At 40.6% G+C, this 12,198-nt stretch overlaps 1 protein-coding gene across 2 annotated transcripts in view; it reads right to left on the reverse strand.

Moving 5' to 3' along the window:
* OPRM1 (opioid receptor mu 1) overlaps positions 1–12,198 on the reverse strand; it is a 51,819-nt gene that overhangs the window by 12,141 nt on the left and 27,480 nt on the right. Inside the window, exons 2-3 of one of the 2 annotated variants that reach the window (XM_070461402.1) lie at positions 6,862–7,214; positions 5,533–5,942 (exon numbers count right to left, since the gene is read on the reverse strand). In XM_070461402.1, the coding sequence (XP_070317503.1) occupies positions 5,533–5,942; positions 6,862–7,214 (763 nt within the window). Of the gene's footprint in view, positions 1–5,532; positions 6,054–6,861; positions 7,215–12,198 lie in introns of both variants that reach the window. The other variant, XM_070461401.1, reaches the window with a different exon arrangement.

Raw genomic sequence — 12,198 nt, forward strand, 5'->3', positions numbered from 1 at the left:
GTTTAGAAAATATTAGAATTCTACATGTCTGCCTGAGTTGTACCTCTTACTGATGGTTTGATATTGTTTAATTATTAACCTCCTTGAGCATTTATTTTTTTCATGTTTACCCATTAGGGTTATTATTTGAAGCCGATATGATAAAAGTACTTTTTAATCTGCATGCTATCATATGAGTAAGATACCATTATTATTAATATTATAGTTATAGTTAATACAAACTCTGAATATTAATAATAATCCAGTAGATATAATAGAATTCTCTTTTACAATATAATGTTATGCATTAAAAATCAATCTCTTGTCAAAACAAAAGTGCATTTGAGAATGTGATTAGAGAGGAAACCACACAGGAAGGCAGGTCAGTAGTGGCTGATGTCTCAGGTCTGAGCTAGACCTGGACAGATTTGAACAAATGATAGAAGTATTTTGAAGCCAAGTAGAAGCCAATGAGGGCAATAACAGGGTGATACATATACAAAGAAATTAAGCTGCACTGACAACAAATGGAAAATGAATACCTTTACCTAAGTCTATGTAACAAAGATTTAGTAAACATAAAGACAACAAGTTAAACATAAATCACATTATGCTGGAGTAGTAGGTTGGACCTGGGAATGCATAAAAAAATATGAGCCTTTTCCCCCGCCCCACAATGAGCCAGGGCTTGACCTCTTTAGGGCACTGAGTCTAGTTCTCTTTTTTTTTTGCTTTTTATTTTTTTTTTAATTTTAAAAAAAATTTATTTATTTATTTTTATTAGTTGGAGGCTAATTACTTCATAATATTGTAGTGGTTTTTGTCATACATTGACATGAATCAGCCATGGATATACATGTGTTCCCCATCCCGGTCCCCCCTCCCACCTCCCTCTCCACCCGATCCCTCTGGGTCTTCCCAGTGCACCAGGCCCGAGCACTTGTCTCAGGCATCCAACCTGGGCTGGTGATCTGTTTCACCCTAGATAATATACATGTTTCGATGCTGTTCTCTCGAAACATCCCACCCTCGCCTTCTCCCACATGAGTCTGGTTCTTGATTTCCTCATCACTAGCATTTATTTAAAATTAGAAGACAGGCATAAATGTAAGAAAATTTTTGAAAGGTGTAACTGGATTAGAGGACTAAAGGCTGGAGAGAAAAAAATGAAGAATCCCTCCTGTGAATAATATTGAAGGGTAAGTATGAAATAAGTCAAGATGTCACACGATCCTTTAGCTTGTCAATCAGTTCCAAGAAAAGGATGATTCTGGCCCCTTCCATATCTCCTGAAATACCAAGAGCCTTCCAAGATCTTTCATGCGTTCAGATACTGGAGGTACAAGGGAGAGTGAGGCAGATGTGGTTTGTCCTCTCAGGAAGTTGTGACTTGCCTGTCCCAGGCAGCATGTGCTACTGTAGATGGTGATCAAATGTGGCCACAGTGACTTCCGTCCCTACATCCACATCCCTTTGCAATGTGACTGCAGCTCTGAACATCAACAGGTGGAGTCTGTTTTCCCATCCTTTGAATCTAGAACCTGTGATCACCATGGGAACATGCCTGGGCTAACATGAATGACAGAAGATGCGGATCCATGAGGAGCCAGCCATTCTCACTATGGTCACTAGTTCAGCTGGCTGACAGCCCAACTGACTGGGGAGAACGGTCTATCGTAGCCCAGCCCATATCACTGATCAATAGAATTGTAAACTAAGTAAATGGCTTCTTTCAGCCAATAAATTTTGGAATGATTTGCTATGCAGCCAGAACCGACCAAGTTGCCCTTACCTATCTATATGACTCAAAGTTTATTCTGGGCACAAAACTTTCTTATAAGGTTTATTGAATTACCTTAATAACTTCCACCTCTGCACTTGACTTTGCGTTGTATGGACATGGTCTCAGTATACAGTGGTCAGAATACAGACACCCTGGGAAGGTTTGCTATTGGATCTCTGATCTGCAGAATATGAAGTTGACTAATGTGCTTGAGATGTGACATAGATAGAATAACACATTTCTTGGAGAAAATACAAAGACAGAGTCAGGACATAAATATCTACAATGGTATAGATTTAAAACAAGCAGTGAAAATGTTAATATGAATCCAGTTAACTTTGTCTCATGACATGATGGCTCATGAGTTAAAAGAAAAAAGAAAGAACAAAACCTGCTTGTCAGATACTGCGTTTGTAAACTAACCAACTGTGTCCTATGTATTCTATGTGCTCAGTTGTGGCCAATTCTTCGTGGCCTCATGGACTGTAGCCTGACAGGCTCCTCTGTCCATGGGATTTTCCAGGAAAGAATACTGGAGTGGATTGCCATTTCCTCCTCTAGGGGATCTTCCCGGCCAAGCGATTGAACCCATGTCTCCTGTGTCTCCTTCATTGGCAGGCAGATTCTGCACCACTAACCCCACATAGACACAGCCATAAAGTCTCCAATTTTTTCCTCAAATAATTTTACCATTTTGATATATTATTGAAGGGATCATCAAAGGCTCATATATTGTTCTAGATGTATGTGGGCAACTGCCTTGATTCTAATGATGACACATCAGTGGAGATTAGTGAAAGGGATCTTTGATTTATCTTAATTTTCAGATATGCCAGTGTGTCTTTTCCCCTTTCCCCAGCCGCCGCTCTTCTCTGTCCAACTCTCCCAGCTGGGCATTTTGGGAAAGCAGCCAGCTCCAGGGCTAATGTGTTTCTGCTGTTATCTGACACTGATGCTGCTTCATAGAGGCAGCAATGAAGATAAGCCCTAATTGGATGTATTTTTAAGGCAAACCTTTTAGTTACTCAGAACAGAGCTCCCCTAATTAGCTTCCTTTTTCCTCTCTCTGGCTGTGCAGGGACCACACTGATGTGGAAACACAGGATTTGGAGGGGGGTCAAGGACAGTGGCCGGACAGCTGGAGGACATTCATGGTGTATTCAGGAAAAATGCTCCATCAGACAGGCTGGGAGCTGTTTTGCCAGGGGAGCAAGGCAAGTGAAGGATGCTCAGAGGATCAAATGTGACAAGCAGCCCCGGCAGTGGTCCAGGGTATAAGGCCAACACCCACACGCCAAAGGAGAGGGAAGGTATGAGCCGGTGCTTAAGAAGAAAGAACTAATCCTTTGTAATGTCCATCGTCTTGCTCCAATGGAAATATATTTCTCCAATGTAAAATATTTGAGCCATAGTTTAGGACTGAGAGTTTGAAGTTGCATTTGTTAATGTATTATCCTCACCTTAGAGAAAAACTGATTTAAATGCCTACCCTCTTGAAGTTATTAACAAGATTTCCATAGCCACTGAGAAGGAGCACTGCTTAGCAAAAGGAACAGGCTTAGAGGTCTTGATGATGAAGAAAAATAAAAAAAAAGGAGCAGAGTAGGAAAACATTTCTTTCTGGCTTTCCTTTCGGAAATGGAATTAGAAATGAGACATAATAAGTTAATCATTTTCCTTTGGTTGGAATTGGGTCTGCCATCATTACCTCATGCTCCCTAGGGCTTGCCAGTTCCTGGGTTCATTTGAGCGTGATTTAATATCGAGGGTATGAGGATTAATGCCCCTATGGGCCATATTGCATTAGTCCTGTGGTCAATTAGAAGGGTGAGCTGGGTTGGGTTGGGTGGCGGTAGTGGGAGAAGAAAATGCAGAGACGAAGCAGCTGCATCTTGAGGGAGTCAGGCTCTCCTTCTGTCCCCTTGATTTGGCTTCCGGGTGTTTTTTATGAAGACATCTGTTCCCACGGCTGCTCCCTGATCCTAGAAACTTTATCTAAGCTTTTGACATGAGGATTTGCTTTCATAGGGAGTTTGTATTTGAGCTCTGTGTTATAAAATTACATAAGCTGTGATTTGGGGGATGCCGGCATCATTATTTGAAAATTTACTTGCTTACATTAATAAGTAAGTGACTGATTTACTTAACAGGTTAGAGGCCAAACTTTTGAAACCAGAGGCTGAACAGGCACTAGTAGCTTCGAGACAGATGTTTTTCTCTTTTCTCTTTTTTTGATTTCTTGTGTGGTTATACTGCTGCGTGTAAATCTGGCCTCTTCCCTGCAGGTACCCATCTGTACTCTTTTATGTGTAGGGATACATCTTCCAGGAAATAGTCAGTCCTTATAATATTGACCTCAAGGGGCATGTTGGCTGGGCTTCCCAGCTGGGTTGGCGGTAAAGAATCCACCTACCAATGCAGGAGACAGGGGTTTGATCCCTGGGTCAGAGGGATCCCCTAGAGGAGGAAATGGAAAACTCACTCCAATATTCTTGCCTGGGAAATCCCAGGGACAGAGGAGCTTGGTGGGCTACAGTCTAAGACTAATTTAGTTTATAACTAATTTTTATAACTTATGCTGTTATAAAGCTAAGTTAATTCTAAGAAGTAATAGGTTTGAGTTCAGGTATGAAAATTTACAAGTCAATGACTTAACAAAGGTGGCCATTTGACTTCCTTTTCTCCTTTTCTGTGACCCTGGGAACTTCGGCCCCCGTTACCACAGTGGGCAAAATGCTGATGCTGTCTCTGCAACCACAGAACCAGAGCAGGACTGGCTTTAGAGAAGTGACAGGGACTTTGCTTGGGAGTAGAGGTAGATGCCACGGAAGCACTGTGGCAGAGCTAGTGGACACTTAATTCTACTCCCCCTGCTAAATTTCCCAGCCTTCCTTGCCCTTGCTTAGGGCTTTGTGACCAGTTTGGGCCAAAGGACTGTAGTTGAAAGTCAAATGTGCTACGTCAAGGTTAAGGCAGTTAAGAGTCTGTGTGCCTTTCTCTCTCTCTCTCTCTCTACTCATCCCCACACTGATCTTCGTCGTCGTCACGTTAGTCACTTCAGTCATGTCTGATTCTTTGTGACCCCATGGACTATAGCCCGCCAGACTCTCCTGTCTGGATTTTACAGGCAAGCATACTGGAGTGGTTGCCATTTCCTTCTCCAGGGGATCTTTCCAACCCAGGGATCAAACCCGGGTCTCCTGCATTGCAGACAGACTCTTTACTATCTGAGCCACCAGAGGAGACCATCAGTTATAAAGCCCATCTCTTCCTGGTGGAATATCCATGAGCTGAAGGAAGGCAGTGAGTCCTCCACTGGGCTCTGTATTCTAGTGAACAAGAAATAAAACCATTGTATTCAACTAAAAAAAGAAGTGACAGGGATGTTGGAATGATATGCATGAAACATCTAACATTAGGGGAAATCAGAATTCTAGATTAGGATCTCTTCTTCAATGTGCTGAAGTCATTAATCTTGCATAGACGAAAAGGCTGCGGCGACACAGACTTCAAGCAGATTTATGGATTTCTAATTGGAATGTCTCTATATCTAAATGATTATGTGCAAAATACACAGAGCTCGGTTTATATAATGAAGTGTCCCTTGGCCACAGTGATCATCATTTCCTCCTCTCCTCCCTCCCTCCTTGTACTGACCTCAACCCCCGACTTACTGGTCCACTTCTAATGGATTCTAATGTTGGACTTTTAAAAGCTCTGTAATTTCATGTCATCCCTGGTAGGTACACCCAGTCCTAAAAGCTGCATACCTGATGGTTAGTCCTGTCCACCGTGTTGGCTGTGGAGGGGTGGTCTCTGGTGTTCTGACGAATTCGAGTGGAGTTTTGCTGCTCAATGGTAGAGGAAGTTGGGATACAGAACTCTCTGAAGCATCGTTTGAAATTTTCATCCAGAAATGCATAAAGCACGGGGTTCAGGCAGCTGTTGGTATAACCTAGAGCAATGCAGAAGTGCCAGGAAACGGTCTGGAAAGTAGTTTCCGGGATTGTGATCAAGGCTTTAATGATGACGTAGATGTGAATGGGCGTCCAGCAGACAATGAACACGGCCACCACCACCAGCACCATCCTGGTGATTCTTCGCAGGTTCCTGTCCTTTTCTTTGGAGCCAGAGAGCATGCGGACACTCTTGAGGCGTAAGATCATCAGCCCATAACACACTGTAATGATGAGGATAGGCATGATGAAGGCAAAGATGAAAACACAGATTTTCAGCAGGTTTTCCCAGTACCACGCTGGGTGAGAGAATGTTAGTGTACAATCTATGGAACCTAGAGAAAAAGAATTATAAGGAAGAATTAGCAGCAACATTTAATGCTATCATCAGGTGTTAATATTGCCATTTTGCTTTCAAATTTATAGCCTTGACCTGAGCTAACTTGTGGCTATTGATACACAAATCTGGGAAGGAAGATTTAAAGAATTCATGGGAAAAAATTCAGATCTCTGTTGATTTTTCCAAATATGTCATTTGGTTGTTCATTTTGATAATGCTATGTATCTCTTGCAGTGAGCTCGATTCTCTATGGAGTCTAAGTTGACATAAAAATATAATCACTGCCAGACTCTTTAGGAGTTTCCTTGTGGGATCTTAGTTTCCCTACCCAGGGTACCACAGTGAAAGTGCCAAGTCCTAAGCAATGGACCACCAGGAAGTTCCCTTAACTCCACTTTTTGATGGGTAGCTTATCATTCTGAAACGAGGTCTAAAAACATACACTTGTCATGTAGGCAGTCACCTGACATTTTCAAACGAGCCTCCACTTAATGTTGGGTCTAAGCTCTAATTCCTCTTTAAAGATCTGTGTTCTTATGCTGCCATTGTTTGGATGAAGTGAGTGAAGAGGAATCAGGAATGAACAGATTTTGGTTTATATTCTCTCTAAAATGTTCACTGGACTTAAAATTTTAGGGGAAAATTCCTACTTCAAAACATTGGAAAGTATTTTATGAGAAAGAATCATGAAAACTACAGTTCCGCAGCACACTGGGCCACTCCGTAAATTCTACTTGGCTTGTGACGTCACCAACATATCTATCTGTATACTCTCCAGCCCCCAGGCCCATAGCATCGCTCACCTTGCCGGTACTTTGTTGTTGCCATGAACATGACAGGCAGACCAATGGCTGAAGAGAGGATCCAGTTGCAGATGTTGATGATCTTGGCATTACGGGGGGTGCGGAAATCCAAGGCCTTGACAGGATGGCAGACTGCGATGTAGCGATCCACGCTCATGGTGCAGAGGGTGAATATGCTGGTGAACATGTTGTAGTAGTCTATGGAGATCACAATCTTGCACAGGATGGTTCCAAACGGCCATGTTCCCATCAGGTAATTGACACTCTGGAAAGGCAGGGTACTGGTTGCCAGGGCATCTGCCAGAGCAAGGTTGAAAATATAGATGTTGGTGGCAGTCTTCATTTTGGTGTACCTAGCAGATGAGGGAAAAGCAGTGGCAGAGTCAGAAAAAAAACCCCATCAGTGTGAAATGCAATGAAGTTTTCAGTAAAATAAAAATTGAAAAGTAAAAGACAAAAACCAAACCCTCCCCAAACTAAAGCAAAAACAATTGCAAGAATTAGTGGAAAGCATCTGAAATTAGATACAAAGGAACTCTTTCAGAGTACTAGGTTGGCCATTTATAATCATGTGCCTATGGGCTAAGTATACCATTTCTGTACTTATCTGTTTTGCTATCTGTAAAACGGTTATAAGAATAGCTGCCATATTGATTTATTGGTCTTTTTAAAAAAAAAACGTGCCAGGCACTGTGGTAAGTTTAATAGACTCAGGGAGCACTCAGTTAAGTATCCACACAGAGGATAATAATACATTTAATTCTGAATAAGTAAGAGAAAATTTCAGATATACAGCTTAAAGTATGGAGCAGTATAATTGTGCAGGAGTGTATATATATGTGGGCTTGCCATGTGGCTCAGTGGTAAAGAATCTGCCTGCCAATGCAGGAGACATGGGTTTGATCTCTGGGTCGGGGAGATCCCCTGGAGAAGGAACTGACCACAAATCCAGTGTTCTTGCTTGCAGAATTCCATGGACAGAGGAGCCTGGTGGGCTACAGTCCATGGAGTCGGATATGACTGAGCGACTGAACCACAGCAAAATAACTGCAGAAGTGTCATCACGGCCAGAAACACTACCCATTTTCAGATTTGGGGCCTTTTGATTTGCTTGAGAAGTGTCCAAGGATGTAAAAGGGAAAAGGTACAGAAAGTCACTGAATTTGAGGAGGTAAACCAATTTGATAATAGTGTGATTGTGTGCTAATTCGCTTTAGTCGTGTCTGACTCTTTGTGACCCCGTGGACTGTAGCCAGCCAGGCTTCTCTGTCTATGGGATTCTCCAGGCAAGATTAATGGAGGGAGTTGCCATTTCCTTCTCCAGGGGATCTTCCCAACCCAAATCTTCTGAAGCAAAAAAACGAAAATGAAATAAAAGATATGACTTTTAAGACATTTGAGTAATTGACCTTGATGCTCAAGAAATTTTAAACTTTTTGTTGTTGTTTATTAGCAGAAATTTCCCCCTCAAAGCAGAAAGAAAACAAAAATAAACCAACCTCCCAAAACGTTGCTAGCTATACCATAGCACACTTAACTGCATCTGTCACTGTCTCAGTCAGTAGACGTACATTCCGCAGCTTATCTTTAGTAGAATGTTTTATGTTAAAGAATCAGTTTCTTTACTGTCAGTTTATGACTCATCATACTTCTAACCTTTTCTTCAGGCTCATCTTAGCCCTACGTGCTTACTAATGTATGATTATTTCAGTTAAAAAAGCCTTTCCTCCTTTAGAATGAGATGTTTTGTGAGACAAAATTAGGTTAGGGTCTCACACCATAAAAGGAAAAGTGAATATTTATCTATAAAAGTTATTTCACTTGTCATCTTATAGGAACAATGATGTTTAACTTTCTCCATTTATTCAAAAGATCCTTCCTCTAAAGATAGGCAGTATTCTTATCTCAGTTACTCACACGTTGAATCACAGCAACATATAAAAAGGGGTTCAGCCATTTCCAAAATATGTGAAAGAATAATACAAGACTAAGTGTCTGAGAATTCCAATTGCTTCCAGTATAGCTTCAGAGGCTTCAATCTAAAGTGATATTCTGATCAGGAAAGGGGTCATGCTGTCCAGCAAACATGAGCTTTTCATTTTGTTCTGTTCTATGTGGTGGTATAAACATTGCCCCTGGAAAGTGACATGAATGATTAGACTCACACAACAAGCTATAAGAGTGTATACACCAGAGTTAGTAAGCATGCCAAAGAAGGGAGCCGAAGGGAGGGTCACATTTGCTGTTCTGTTTACCTGGGTGGGTCTGAGTCGAACTCCTGGATGTCAACACACAATCCTTCACCCATCCTTTGGGCCTTTTGCTTCTGACTGAGTCAGATGAAGTTGGTGGCAAAGTGGACAAAACAAACTGGGAGAGATAGGTGACATATTCCCAGAGTGTCTCCCCTGGATTATAGGGCCTTCCTGACATTGATCGTTCCTTCTATAGTCACTGAATTGGGTCTTTTCCTCTAGGTGGTGGGCCAAGCTATTTTTTCCTTCCTAGTTATCCTACGGAAATTTTCCTAGTATGTATTTTTGAAATTTTGTTCTAAGTGATCGAGTAGCTTATTTGCAATATGAATCCAAAGGAATTGCCATACAACTATTTAAAAAATATACTCTCAGAACCTTCAATGATTGATCCAGTAGAGTGATTTTTATGGAGCTTCCAGGTGATATATTAGGGAAAGGGCGTCAGGAAGCCCATTTCATGGGCAGCTCACATATTCTCCTGTGCTCCATACATATCTTTTGTTTGTAAATGCCCTTCCTTGTTTGTGGCTACAATTCCTATTTATTCTCAAACCCATTCTTCAAACTATTTCCCCCATTACCAAAACCTCATTGAATTTTGACCCACATGTGCTAAATGAAGCCACCCTGAATTAACTACTTTTGCAATGAGATAGGCTTTGTAAACCTTTTGTTATTCTATTGTGTTTTTGAGTTAATTCTTGAGTGGTGATGATCCTGTCTTTGTCCAGAAATAAAAAAGACCAAGGATGCGTGAAAAGAGGATAAACTTCTCTGGTGGCTCAGTGGTCAAGAATCCATCTGCCAGTGCAGGAGACAGAAGAGATGCAGGTTCGATCTCTGGGTTTGGAAAATCCCCTGAAGGAGGAAATGGCAATGCATTCCAGTATACTTGCTTGTATAATCTCATGGACAGAAGAGCCTGGTGGGCTACAGTCCATGGGGTCATAAGGTGTTGCAAAGAATCAGACACTACGTAGCATACACCTGCCCCACCCACATTCCAGAATCCGTCTTGTCAGTTTCGTATACCATCATGTGCTTCACATGGCTCTCTACCTATTGTAGAAGTTCACACTAGAACCAACTGGGATGCCCAGGATGTTTTTACTTTTTGGGGGGCTGATTTTCTGCCCTTTGATGTTTTTGACAAATGGAGTTTTTCTTTTTTTTTCTTTTACTGTTTATCTGTGAAGAAGAAAGCTATCTAACTCTGCTAGGATTCAATGAGCCCCTTTTCTATGCTCATCATTGTCCTTGGATACTTTTTCACATCTGTCATGACTTTTATATCCACTTACATCATCGACTCGATGGACATGGGTTTGGGTGGACTCTGGGAGTTGGTGATGGACAGGGAGGCCTGGCGTGCTGCGGTTCATGGGGTCGCAAAGAGTCAGACATGACCGAGCAACTGAACTGAACTGAACCCTCACATAGAAAAATTCACACTTTTAATGGAGAAAAAAAACCTCAGAGTGTCATCTTTAGATACTCATGATTAATTGCATAAATCCAATGAAATAAAGTCACTTGTCCTACATTTCAAGTTATTATTTAGAAGAAGAAAGTAGACATATGAGTAACCACCTGAATCTCTCTTCTATTATCTAGACCATTTTGTTGTCCCAGGCAAATATGTGTGTGTGTGTGTGTGTGTGTGTGTGTGTGTGAGAGAGAGAGAGAGAGAGAGAGAGAGAGAAAGGTTGAAAACAAGCAAAACCCATGATACACTCTCATCAGGAATTAACACAGAAAGAGACCATCATTTAATAAACCATTAGTTTATTATTTTCTGTTAAGTTCTCCACTAGCTTAGTGGAGAAAATGGGAGATTTCTCACTTTACTATAAAGTATTCTAAAACATTTCATTTACATTTATTTCAGGTGGTCTTATGTGGTCAGTGACCAAATTTCCAATGAGTTTATATTAGCAAAAAGAGACAGGAGTATTCTCACATCTCTGAACCCTGAAGGCAGAAAAATGACTATTGTTTGCTAATTCGCCTCAGAAGAGAAGACCAAGCTAGGTTTACAGGAAATTAAACAAAGACACACGGCCTCTTTCTGCCCCTGGATCACGAGAGAGTAACAACCATGGGCCTTTTTGATTGAGTGGTGCTCTCTCTTCATCTACACCTACTTTTTTTTGCTGTTGTTCTCTGTATTCTTACTTTCTTTTTACTCCATGATCCTTTAATGACAATTCAAGGAAAAAATAGCCTTCAGATGGAACAGGGACAAAAATCTGCTTTCTTCAGGCAATGCATGTAGTTTATAAAAAGAAAATGTGAAACAAATAACTGATCATGTTTTTATTTTTGCATTTGGTGCTAGAAAAAATCAGAGTAAAATGTGTAGCTCCTTTTAATAATTGTATAGAATTCTAAAGGCACTAAACTCTAATATATTTCTATTGTACTGAGTCTCTGGCTAATCTCATCATCTCATTCTCTTTTGGCTTCCAATTTGCCTGTTTTCTTTTTCATTTCTCTTTTTTTATTGCATGCATTTTAAAAGGCTCTTCAAATCCTCTTGTTGGAATTGGAAACTGCAGTGGAGGATTGGGAGAGAACAGGGAGACACATCAGTGCAGAGGAAAGAAAATGAAAGCAGAGACTTCCATTATGGCCAAGAGACTCTGTTTAATAATTTGTTGCATTATGCCTTTTGAAACTGCTTATTTCCTGCTTTTTTTGTTTTTGATTTCTGAAAATTTTACTCCAGCACATTTATCTCATCAAAAGTTTATATGAAAAAACATGTTTTTCCTTGATTCCCATATTCTGTGATAGGTAACATTGATGTATTATAGAAAAATATTATGATGCTAAATCCTCTGATGTGCATAAACCATTGTCATTGAATGAAATAGTCTTATCTGTGACTTTAGATTTTTATTTCCTGAAGTATTGATTTTATCTCTTTAGACCAAATTGCTTGAAAAACAGTATTAGAACATCTACCTCAGCTTTTGCTTCATAGATAACAATGTTTTATTTTTATTCTAAAGGACTAGTTTTTAAAATTTAGAAACACTTTAGGTTTCAAATTTGAGAGTGCTAAGAGAAAAGGAAA

This window comes from Odocoileus virginianus, chromosome 34 (assembly GCF_023699985.2).
Source record: "Odocoileus virginianus isolate 20LAN1187 ecotype Illinois chromosome 34, Ovbor_1.2, whole genome shotgun sequence".
Taxonomy (NCBI): domain Eukaryota; kingdom Metazoa; phylum Chordata; class Mammalia; order Artiodactyla; family Cervidae; genus Odocoileus; species Odocoileus virginianus.